This window comes from Phyllostomus discolor, chromosome 6 (assembly GCF_004126475.2).
Source record: "Phyllostomus discolor isolate MPI-MPIP mPhyDis1 chromosome 6, mPhyDis1.pri.v3, whole genome shotgun sequence".
In the NCBI taxonomy this organism is placed as follows: domain Eukaryota; kingdom Metazoa; phylum Chordata; class Mammalia; order Chiroptera; family Phyllostomidae; genus Phyllostomus; species Phyllostomus discolor.
The window spans coordinates 17,385,081-17,397,247 of NC_040908.2; the positions used below are offsets into that span (position 1 = coordinate 17,385,081).

The 12,167-nt window shown below is 51.0% G+C and overlaps 1 protein-coding gene across 1 annotated transcript in view; it reads right to left on the bottom strand.

Annotated features, from left to right (window-relative positions):
- Positions 1-4,524: 4,524 nt before the first annotated feature.
- Positions 4,525-12,167, bottom strand: part of GALNT14 (polypeptide N-acetylgalactosaminyltransferase 14) — a 190,621-nt gene continuing 182,978 nt past the window's right edge. Inside the window, exons 14-15 of the mRNA XM_028516309.2 lie at positions 6,388-6,507; positions 4,525-5,098 (exon numbers count right to left, since the gene is read on the bottom strand). Of these exons, the coding sequence (XP_028372110.1) occupies positions 4,940-5,098; positions 6,388-6,507 (279 nt within the window). The 3' untranslated portion in view covers positions 4,525-4,939. The remainder of the gene's footprint in view (positions 5,099-6,387; positions 6,508-12,167) is intronic.

Below are 12,167 nucleotides of genomic sequence, written 5' to 3' on the forward strand. Positions count from 1 at the left end.
TCTCCTGTGGGTCAGCTAAGGTGGACGGCAGATGAAAGGTGAGAGCCTCCACGAGGCCAGCCAGGACTCAGGTTGCCAGGTGCCAGAGAACCTGCCCCAGACGCTTGCAGATGAGACGTGAATGCATCACCATCCCTCAGAGTTTATGAAAACAGATTCTCTCTTGCTGGGCTCCACTGCAGTATTAAAGATTTCCATTACTGATAGCTCTTTCCAGTTAGCACTTTCAGTATTAAACTCTGTCATTACAAAGTAAAATATGCATGATCTCTAAATCTATGTATATTATAACGAGGTTTCATTGTTATAAATTTGTCTTCTCGGCCCTACATTTCTGCCTTTGCTGTCTTTTTAAAACTGTAATGTCTGATAGCTGTAGCCAGGGGGTAATTAGGAAATGGTACTAAAGAATCACAGGCTTATTCCCTCACTTATTCATGGAAATGTGTTGGGTGTCTACACTAAGATATGGGCCCACAGCAGGTGGGAAAGACAGTGGTGACAGCCAATTACAGCACTACGGAATTTTGGTCCGAGCTGACACGGAAGCTCCCTTCCCCCCGACATATAAATATTGTATAAAACATAATAAAACAACTTGACATCACAGCTGCATGCAGAAGGATGGAAGGAAAAATTCCAGATTTTAAAAACAAGTGGGAATTCAAAGCCGGAGTTGTGACCAGATGTGTGTGATCCGGGCTGGGCTTCTAACGCCCTCGCAGAGGCAGACACTGAAGACCAGCCTCGTGGGTGGCTGCGGGTGGCTGCGGGTGGCTGCGGCTGGCGGTGGACCCAACGCAGGGCTGGGTGCTTAGAAGGGCCAGATGATCCCCACCCAGCTAGGTAAGCGGCGATGGCACAAAAGCAAGAAGACAATTTGGGTGGAGAAAGATCATCTGCAAAAGATCAAAATCCAAACTTGTGCCAAGCACAGACGCGGGGTCTAAATTTGTATCATCGTCCCACAGCGTGGGAAGCACAAATGGGGAAATTAATGTACAGATTGGTTTGAAATCAACAGAACCCAGCAGAGACAAACTCGAACCTTCCCTGAGGCATGCATGCCTCCGTAACCAGGGGGCCCAGAGGAAATAACTACCACCGAAGAGGCGCTCACGCACAGAAATTACACAGCACGTAAGAGAACGAAGGGGGCGAGTCTCAGATTCAATATGGCACCGGCCGGGCCACCCACGCTGGCCCCAGAATGACCTAAAAACTCCCATTCCCACCCATTCAATACCATCATCACTCCGACTCTCATCCAGATGCTAGAGAGCGCCCGGGACCCCTGCCTCTCTCCTTTTCACACATGTGCACTCACATATATGTATAACTTTTCCTTCATGTAATGTGTACGTTACACCATTAAGATACATAGGAGCCCATACTGTTCACATGAGTTCCCATGAGCCAGTTGTGCTCCCTGGGTGGTGACTGTTTAACCTCAGTTTGGAGTCTAAGTCCTGTGAGCCCTAGGAATTTGAAGAGTATGGGTTCTTTTTGTTTTCATAGGTCAATGTCATTTGAAAGACTTTCACTTTCACCCACAGCTACGGGAGGCCTCCTGAGCTACATACTCTAGGTTATGGAAATTCAAACTCAGTGATTAGAGTTAACTGAGGCCAATAACTCAGCGCCCATCAGAGAAACCCTGACCACCAGGTCACACTCGTTTGGCTGTGCGTGTGCAGGTCATAGGCGTCTCACACTGGAGCAGGTTGCTGTCCTATCAGGGTATCATTAGCTTTGTCTTGGATTGGTTGAGGGTTTGAATGGCTACTGTTCTTGCTTTTAAGTCACAAATTACTCTTGCTTCAGCTTCATCATCACCGGCTTAGTGGACAGAGGACATGTGGATAACTACACAGTTGTAGTGACTTCTGTTTGCATCGTCAGAGTTTTTAACCTGTATTTTCCACTGGGGAGGCCTTCGGACACATGGCCTTGTACCTGAAACTAATCTAATGTTACAGGTCAATTACACTTCAGTAAATACAAGAACAGATGCACGCCCAGCAGCTGCATGTTGCCCATCCCTACCTCCACTAGCAGGTGACCCTCCACGTCCTTCGCAGCCCCGAGTCCTTCTCTAGCAAGTGGGAAGTGGTGGGATGGGCGAGTGCTTGTTCTCCTGCCACATGGAAAGCAGCCGAGATTTTTAAAAAGGCCCCCTTGGGGCAGAGGCATCCACTCCTGTTTCCCCATTTCCTCAGATGTTTGAGACAGACCTACAGCCACCTGCACGTTGTGACTTTTTAGGGGGTAGTAAAAAGTAAGTAGAGTCACGTCGTCTTGGGCAAGGATAGTTGTTTCAATCATCTGTTTAGGAAAACATTCACTGAGCACTTGATGTGCCCAGCCCAGGGCTGGCAATGAAGCAAGACAAGAGACAGCTTTCCTGCCACCGGGGAACCCAGGGACAGGTGCATATGCAGAGGGAGACAAGGGGACCGATGGGGACAAGGCCAGCTCCTTTAGTTATTTTAGTGCAGTGCCTGACTCCCCCACTTAGGGAAAAGGGTGTTGATGCCCCTTCTGTTCTTTCTTCTTAGCAAGACTGGCTTGAAGTCTGTGGACACACAGCTTAAGGGGACATGAGAACGTCTCCTTCAGATGTCTTTATTCCAGGGCCTCCCCTCCTTTTCACAGTGGGGACTGAAATAGTTCCCCAAAGAGCCAAATCATAACTAAGGCAAGAGTGCGACCAAATACAGCCACATCTGCAGTTGGCCAGTCATGCATTTTATTGGGTTGGCCAAAAAATTCATTTTTTTTTTTACGTAACATAGCTCTAGTAGTGCTTAGTTGTCTTGAATTTCATTGAAAATAATTTTGTTCGATTGTATGGTGACAGCTGTCATATGAGTGAGCATGCATTTAAAAAAGTTATCAAAATTGGTGATTTTTTGTGCCGCCATTTTCATACTGAAGATGGAAGAAAATATGCAATGTTTTCGGCATATTATGCTTTATTATTTCAAGAAAGGTAAAAATGCAACTGAAATGCAAAAACACAGATTTGTGCAGTGTACGGAGAAGGTGCTGTGGCTGATCGAACCTGTCAAAAGTGGTTTGTGAAGTTTCGTGCCGGAGATTTCTCACTGGACGATGCTCCACGGTCGGGTAGACCAGTTGAAGTTGATAGCGATCAAATCAAGACATTTAATTGAGAAACAATCAATGTTATACCACATAGAGGATAGTCAATATACTCAAAATATCCAAATCAATAAAGTTATTGGTGAAAATGAAAAATATCTTTTACAGAGAAAACTAAACAGGCTTTTTGGCCAACCCTATATACTGTGAGCTTGCCCAACTGCCAGCCATGGACGACTTTCTGGATGAAGGGGAGACGGACACCTGTCCAGGGCATCACAGTTACTGTGGCGGGATTCTGCAAGGGTCCCAGGGATCCCTACCTCCCGGCATCAGCTCTCGTGTGACCCTCTGCCCTTGTGTGGGGGCTGGGCCTACTGACTTGCTTCTATTAAGTAGAAGATGGGAAAAGTGATGGGGAAGGACTTGTGAGACCAGGTTATAAAAGATCCGGGCCTCCCTGGCTTGCCTGCTTCGGTGAAACAGGCTGCTGCATTGAAGAGACCTACGTAGCAAGGAACAGAGGGAAGCTTCTGACCAACAGCCCCTGAGGAACCGAATCCTGCCAACCACCGCTGGGTGAACTCAGAACAGATCCCCCTGTTGCACCTTGAGATGGCTGCAGCCCCAGCCAACTCCTGGATCGTAGCCTCTTAAGGCACCCTGGAGCAGGGCACCCAGTGAGGCTGCGCCTTGATTCTTGCCCCATAGAAACCAAGAGAGAATAAATGTGTGTTGCTTTAAGCAGCTAAGCTTTGTGGTACGTTGTTACTTAGCAATCGGTAACTAAGACTGTAACTAATCCGTATGTGGTGACCTTACCTCGGCTGAGAATGTGCAGGCAGGTTTGGGGAACTTTTGAACAACACAGACTGGTTCTTCTCTTAAACTCTAGTTATGAATGGACACCCACTGAACCTAGAACATGCAGGGAATTGATGATGGTAGGAAATTCTTTGCGTTAGTGGCCACTGACAAGAGGGCCATAAGGGCCCACACAGCCACCCATCTAGGGCAGTAACTCAAACCAGGGAAGGGTGTTGGAATCAGCTGAGCCTGGACCCCACCCTGGACCCACTGAAGGGGGAGCCCCCTCTGGGCAGAACCCAGAGCCCCTTGAACAGGTAAAATTCCTCAGACGACACACACAGACCATGTATCCCGGGGTAAGGACCACTGATGAGCACCTACACCCCAAGTTGACATAACAGGAAATGAAGGGCCAGAGAAGTGACAGGTCTTTCTAGGGTCACACAGCACATTGGTGGCAGCCAAGGTCTCCCACCTCCCTGTTCTCTGCTTCATCCAGCTGCCACAAGGCCCCCAAGGCCCCGCATCCCCCAGGCATCCACTCGGTGGAGAACTTGGCCCAGCCCTGAGCTAATCCAAGTAGAAGCAAAGTAAGAAGCACACGGAAAACTTCTTAAGTTTCTTTATTTGTTTAGAAAACAACCAACCTCCACTCTTTAACTTTCAATTCAGCCCTGACCTAGTAGTGAGTGACTTTTCTCTCCAGCCTCTCATGTAAGCAAGGGAAAAACACGACCGCTTCCCATTAGATCTGTCTCCAGACACAAATCAGGGGCAGATCAGGCTGGGACTGGAGCTTCACGGCCTTGAGAAGAGGCGGGGTGTGCCTGGGAGCTCCACTCTGCTCATAACTTTTCCTCCATCCTCCCTGAGACAGCCGCTCCTGCCCTGGGGGCTCTGCCTCCACCTCCCAGGTCAGGGCGTCTGCAACAGTCACGGGCCGGTGGCTCGCAGCCTGAGTTCCAGTCTGCTCTCCTCCGGGGACGTGCCGCCCCACAGTCCCCGCTGGTTCCCGCACGGGTCCTCACGAGCTCATCATGTCCCAGTGCTGGCTCATGAGTGAGGACTCACACGGGTTGACCACGATTTCCCTGTTGTTGTCCGTGCCATCACCGAACGTGTCTGTGTCTAGGCAGAGGTGAGACGCCACGTGCTCGATGCGGGAGCCGGTCCTGGTCCACTGCTGAGAAGGCGGAGAGGAGAGAGGATGAACCGGATTCTCTGGCCAAGGCCAGGTCCTAGCGATAACACCAGGAGGTCCGGCAGAATCAGAAATGCTTAACCACATGGCTAGGGTCCCCTTGAGACTCGACTTCACGGTCCCATGGAGAAATAAAACTGCGACTAATTGCTTTACCAGGTATTGTTGTTTTTCTTTTTTTAATCAGATTTAAAAAAAAGTAAAAGCAAAATCAATACGTTTGCTAGGAAAACTCATTAGAAGGGAGTAACCTTCCAAGCAATAGGCCAGAAAATGTGAAGCGAGTTAGTCACAGAAGCAACCAAAGAAATGATCCACCTTCAGTGTCTGCACAGTCTCGGAGGGTGGGAGTGAGTGAGCTGGAGGATGCCGACGCAAGAGGGGTCGGGGTGGGTGGGCCTCCTGGGCAGCACGTAAACCTCCGCTCCTCCAAAGTGCTTCAGCACATGGGGGGGCCCCCCCCCCGAGCAGAGGGGGGGGGGGTGCGTCTCATGCTGCTGCTTCCCAGAGGTCACCTTGCACGACAAGTAGGGCGGGAATGGACGTGTGTTGGAAAATCACCACTGACCACAGGCCATGGGCCATGTCAGTTAATTTCTGTAAACAGCTACCCTATGTGGTTGGGCACCATGGGCTCCATTTCCTAGAAGAAGGAGCTGAGGCTCAGAGAGATCCAATAAGCTGCCATGGGTCACACAGCCAGTGAGTGAGACACAAATGGGCATTTGAATCTCAGTTTCCCTAATGCCAGTGAGCAACTGGCAGGAAATTGGGTGGAGCTAGTACCTTGCTGCTAGGGGAATGGAACAGGTGGTGTACCCAGAGTACTACGAGCTTGGTGGACATCCTGCCAGAGCCCAAGGCTCCTGAAGGCAAAGGTTTGAGCCTTGCTCAGCCTTGTGGTCCCGAGGCTTTGTCCCAGTCCTTTCCTGCTCTGGGATCCCAGGTGGGACTCGGGACAAGACATGATAGTACAAGATACACGTACACAGTGGGGTCTGACAATGTCGGTAAGCTTTCGTGTGGCAAGCTGACCACCGCTGCTGGCTGGCCTCAGGGAGGGTATCAGAGGCAGCACTCCACCCCTATCCTAACCATAAGGACCTCTTTCTTATCAACATCCACCTCTGTCCTAACCATAAGGGCCTCTTTCTTATCAACACTCTTCTTCTATAGGTTCTCTCTTTTCCTGCATAGGAGACTCAGACCTACACAGGCCATCAGGTTATTGTAGGCAGCCACGCCCCAGGGCACACCCACTCTGCACTTACCTGTTTGTCATCTCCATTCTTGCAAAGGACAAGAACCACTGGGGCACCAGGGAAAAAGGTGATGACTGACAGGCACAGCTCCTCCTGGAGGATCTGCTGGGTGTATGTGAAGGCCCAGATCTGGAGGGGCAGAGGCCAGGAAGGGTCACATTAGGATCCTTGGAAGAAGCCACCACTGGTGGGATACTCCTGTGCTCACGTGTGATAACATAACAGCTTGGTAAAACGCAGTGGGGGTGGGGCAAGCAGAAATCATTTGTCAACAAGCATCAGTTGGAAAATGCTACTTGGTCATGCTCCCACTGCAGTCTCTGTCCCCACACCCCATAATGGGGACTGGCCTGGGGCACGCAGGCCACCTCGGGGGGGAGCTGAGCAACACCCCTGCCAAGCTGCGTGGTCTCTGATTTGTGTTTTGGTAGGTGTCTGTTCTCCGTACTTGACGTTTCTAGCAGCTACCTGGCAGGCTGCACCCTTCAGCTGTCTTTAGAATGTCCCTTCTTCTCTGACAAGGAGTCTAACTCAGTGTTGTGGGAACATGAGAGTTATGACAAGAGGCAGACAGAGGGACAAAGTGTCCCGAGGCAGCTAGTGGAAGAGGAGTGTAGAGGGAAGGAGGAAAGACATGAGAACTAAAATTATTCTGGAGGGCGCATGAGCGCCAGCACTCCCGGCAGTGTAGGTCTCTTGGCCCCCGAGCGGCAGCAGGGAGGGAAGCTGAGAAGCTGGACGGACAAGCAGAGTCCTGATGACAAAGGGAAAGGGGCTTTCTGTGAGGTTCGTTAAGAAGCACGCTCCTCAGTATTTCCTCCAAAGTGCCAGAGATCGGAGTGCAACTGACTGCTGAAAAAGCCACATACTTTCTAGTTCTTTCATCAAGGGGTAAAAGCACTGGCATAATAATATCAAAATGTGAACCTCCTAGAGGTTTTGCCCAGGCTGGAAAATGGGGAGATTTGCCCTTTGCCTTGATCATGGGGCAAAGAGGACAATCTCTTCACCTTCACTTCACCCCCGCCAACCAGATGACCTTCAGCATCTAGACCACGCCCCTCAATGGCCACTTCTCCTTGGCCAAAGAATGAAAACAGGGTCCTTAGCCGGCCAGCCAGCACACTAGGACCCTGTGGCTCATAAGCTGATACAGTACTTACCTGCCTCTTGCTCTCCACCTTCCCTAGCTCATGGCAGCTACCTCCTGGCCCTGTTCTCTCCCGACCTCCACTGTCTACTAACATCTTCGATGCCTTCTGTGACTTGGCTTGTTCCTCTCCCTTCCCACAGGCTTGGGTCCTTTTGCTGTCCCTACAGGATGCTGACTGCTGTCTCTCCTGATCTGGGACATTCCTTTGACTCTCACACCTAGACAGGGCCACCGGCCCAGTGGGAGCCTCTGTCCCCAAGGATTGGGATATGCCTGTGAATTCTCTTGTCCCTTCTTAAGTGGCTGGTGTTGGGAGAAGACCCAGACCAGAAAGTACTCCCTGGGAAGTGGATGGAGATGTAGATGAAAAAAGACGGGCCATGACTTGAGAAAACTTGGGACCTGGGGGTTCTTACACCCTTCCATCTACTTCCAGATCTATATGTGTTTGAATTTTTCTCCTAGTAAAACCTTGTGAAATGTACTTCCTGGGACAGATCAAGTTCCCCCCCGGCCTGGGTACGTCACCATTCCACACATGCCCTGCCTTCCTCCAGAACGAGCTGAAACGGAGAAGACGTCTGTATGCACAGAGGCGCTGCAGAGCCAAGATGGGACTGCCAGTGATGGCTAGTACCTGTGGAGCCCTTACTGTGCGCCAGGACTGTTCTGGGCGCTTTACACAGATGAATAGGTTTCTCGTGAAGATCGGATTAGATTGCTATTCTTATCCCCATTTTACAGATGGTGAAAGTAAGGCTCAGAGAGGGTATCCAGAGTCATGTCCTCGTAAGTGGCCCCTGCACACACTCTTTCCATCGGCTCTGCTATTGCTACTGCCAGAGTCACGGCTGGTTCTAGAACCCTTTCATTCGTTGAATTATGGAACATGTCTGTCCCTGAGATCCTCCCCCAGGTTGTAAATATTAAAGCTATAAATCAGCTCCACTTTGACAGAAGAGAGCTGGCAAGGAATTCTCCTCCTTGGCCACTTCCCAATGGCAACCCCCATGAGGAGGGAAACAGAGGTCACACCCATTGTCAGGACTGGGCAGGGTGCAGGCCAGAGAGGGGGCCCCTTCCCTGTCATTGGTGGGAACTGCACATGTAGGAATGGAGGCCACACTCGGGGGACTCCACACCAGACCAGGGGACTCACAGAGCTCTGGCTTCCAGCCTGCACTGCCCCCTTTTCTTCCCGCCCCTGGCCCTGTCCCCCATGGTGACCTCCATACCTGCATGGCCAGGCTGGTCACACCCCTCTCCATGGTCCCCCTTGGGTCTGGGGGTGTGTGCTGGGGACACACTACACCTCAGGAAGGCCAACCCAGAGGAGACATCCACACACGTCCTGAAATCAGACTTGGACTACTTGGGTGAGGGATTCGGGATCCCATCTTTATCATAAAGGTGGGAGAAGAGCCCGGATTTTGTGCAGGGAATTCCCTGCTCTGTTGTGAAAGGAGGAAAGGCCCAGCTTCAAGGGCAAGGCTACCAGGGAGCCATGGACCCAGGCCTACCCCCCGCCCCCCAGCTGGCAGGGAACTGTGCCTCAGCAATTTACCTATCACCCTGCAATTATCTTATCACCAACCCTAACCCTAACCAACAACTTTAAAAATATACCATAATCTCTGATTTTCAACTGGTGTGTCACAAGAATTTTTAAGACATGCAACACCTGACTATTTAGTCAGGGGCACTGACCTCTTTTCCCTTAGATTGTCAAATAAAAAAAAATGGCAACACCAACACAACAATAGCCGTCTGGTGTGAATGCTCAGTCTTGAACCCTAGAGTCGTATCTTATTGGTCACATAGCATAATAAGGCTGCATCTGATTGGTTAATTCTTGGTACCAGTAATCCTTGTATAAAAGTATAGGCACCTGATTTCTTAAAAAGTCACTTTGGAGCAGAAAGGACAGGTAATTACTATTATTTTTGTAAATCAATCAAAATTATACCTATTTTTTGTCAGGTTGTCAAAAAATATATATTTTTTGGTGTGCTGTAGAATTTTAGTAATTAGTTTGTGCCATGAGATGAAAAGAATTGAAAAAAAAAAGTGCCAACCAAGTGGCTTTGAGAACTGAAAGTGCTGGGGCTGGTGCTGGGGGCGTGTGGGGAGGGAGGTTCTCTGACATGAGAGGCACCCCACCCACAAATGCCTTTTGGGAAGGAATACACAGGATCCACGCCTGGGGCTAGTGCCTGAGGAAACCACCCCAAGGCCCCCAAGGGTCTTGCACAGATAGGGGTTGAAGCCTTTTCACTACATGGATTTTCCATTAGCTGGTGCTTTACTGGCACTGAAATAATTCGGCCTCTCAGTTTCCCAGAGGAGCGCTGCTCGATGGCCTCGTCCTCGGGAGAGGAGGCTGGGGAGCAGAACACGGGAGCGGGCACAGGAGCGGCGGGGGGGCTTTCCAACTCCCACCCTGCAGCCGGTCAGACTTCCCCGGAATGGCCGGTGATGAATGTGTTTATGAAACAAATCCCAGAGTCAGAAATGGATTTGGGAGGGCGGCAGTGGCTGTTCAGACTGGCCTGGACCCAGTTGGTAAGCGCTGGGCCCCTGCTGAGGGTCCCATCAGGGGGACTAGCTAATTCAGACCCCCACAGGGCACACAGGCACAGCCATACCCATGGGAGAAAACCCAGAGGCCTTCTTGGAGGTGGTGTGGGTGGCCTTGCCTCCTTTGGTAAGGGGCCGGGGAGGAGGGGGTTCTCTGCCAGAAGAGGGGAGCTGATGATGGAGCAGGATGGTCCAGGATGGACAGCCCCGAGGCCCTCTGTGCTTGGAGGAGGTCCCTGTAGACAGCCACTGCGGTGGGAGAAGAGGCTGCCTGGCAGCGGGCACAGCAGACCCCTCTCTAGTAGATGCGCATCTGGCCACAGCTGTGAAAGCTGGGATGAAACAGGTCTCTCCGCCTGGAGCCTACGGTCTTGCACTGGATGGAGACGCACATCAGAGATTTTCTCTAGAGCAGTAAACTGAAGGAGCAAAGTTCTGAGAGGTGCATGCATGAAGATGAGCTGGGGCGCAGTGGCTGAACTTCAAATGGTCCAGGGGCCCCTCCAGGAGGCCAGAAACAAGTGGTCTGGGGCCACAGTTCTCACCGGGGAGATTTTGCCCCTGTCCACCTTCCCCGAAGTCATTTGGCTTTGGAGACATTTTTTGATCATTATGACTACTTACTGGCACCTAGTGGGTAGGGCCAGGGATGCCAACCATCCTACAACGCACAGGACTGTCCCCATAACAAAGACTTACCTGGCATAAAGCACTGGCAGTGCTGAGGTTGAGAAACCCTCACCTAGTTTTAAGGGCTCGGTCTCTGGGGGCAGCTGCTCTGTGTCTGCACCCTGCTCTGGTATTACTCATCGCCTGGGGAGCACTGGCCAACTTGTCTACGCCTCATCTACTCCATCTGTGAGATGGGAGCAATAACGGGACATAGTTCAGGGGGTTGAAGAACACAGTGAAGCATGTGGACACACTTAGCCCGGTGCCTGGCCCCTGGTGCAGAGTCTCCGGGAATAGCGCTTTCAAGGACACGTGGGAAGGAGAAGTGGCTGGGTGAGACTAGAGAAACACTGACACAGAGAGAAAAGTTAGCGGGGGGGCTGTGTTTTCATCAATGCAGACACGCACAGCATTTATCAGTGGTGGCGTGTTTCCCATTCAAAACCTCTCCTGTGTGGGAAGTAGGAAATGACAGAGAAGAAACACTGAAACAAGGCAGCACCACGGCTCATGCTGTGGTTGGGTGGCCAAACTAGTCACTCCGAGCTGACACGTCCCGTCTAGGTACTTCATGTTCATTGTCTAATTAATCGTCATAGGTTCCTACCTCTGGGAGGTCGGTACAATGTAATGGAGAAAACCTGTTACTGAAGGCAACGTTATTTTGGGCAACACAAGGAGCAGACCTCAGGGTAAGTGGTGAATGGGGGACCTCCTCAGTGAGATGGGATCTGAGCTGAGAGTAACCGGGGTCACCAGTTGGCCTTGAACCTCTAAGGCCACACCGGGCAGCACACTAGTCCATGGAACACTCCCTTGAAGCTGTTCAGATAAGATGTCTGGAATGAGGTGGTGGGTTCAAGTGAAACTTGAGTTCAGCTGACCTCTTGATGCACCTGGATCCCTGAAGGACCACCCAAATGCACTGACTTCCCGGGGCTGGAACCCCGGCTCGCCCACTTATGAACCCTTGTAAACTTGGGTGGGTTACTTAAGTCTGCACTGCAGTTCCCTCAGATGAAAAATGAAGATAGAGTCAGCACCTACTGCAGAAGGTCACTGTCCGGAATAAATGGGTTAACACAGAACCATGTCCAGAAGCGTGCTGGCTACAGAACCAGTGCTAGTTACCGTCTGCATGTTGACTGTAATGATGGAAAAGAGGAAGACATGGCCCTAGAGCACAGGTGGCAAACACAAGGCCCGCGGACCGAATCCGGCCCTCCACCTTGTTTTATCTGCTAAGCACCTTGTTTCTACCTGGCAGCATTGCCGAGCTCTCGCTTAACTGTTAAAGAGTAGTTACAACAGTCCTAAAATTACATTTGGCCCTTTGAAGGTAACCGTGAGGCTGATGTGGCCCCTGGTGAGCATGAGTTTGACACCC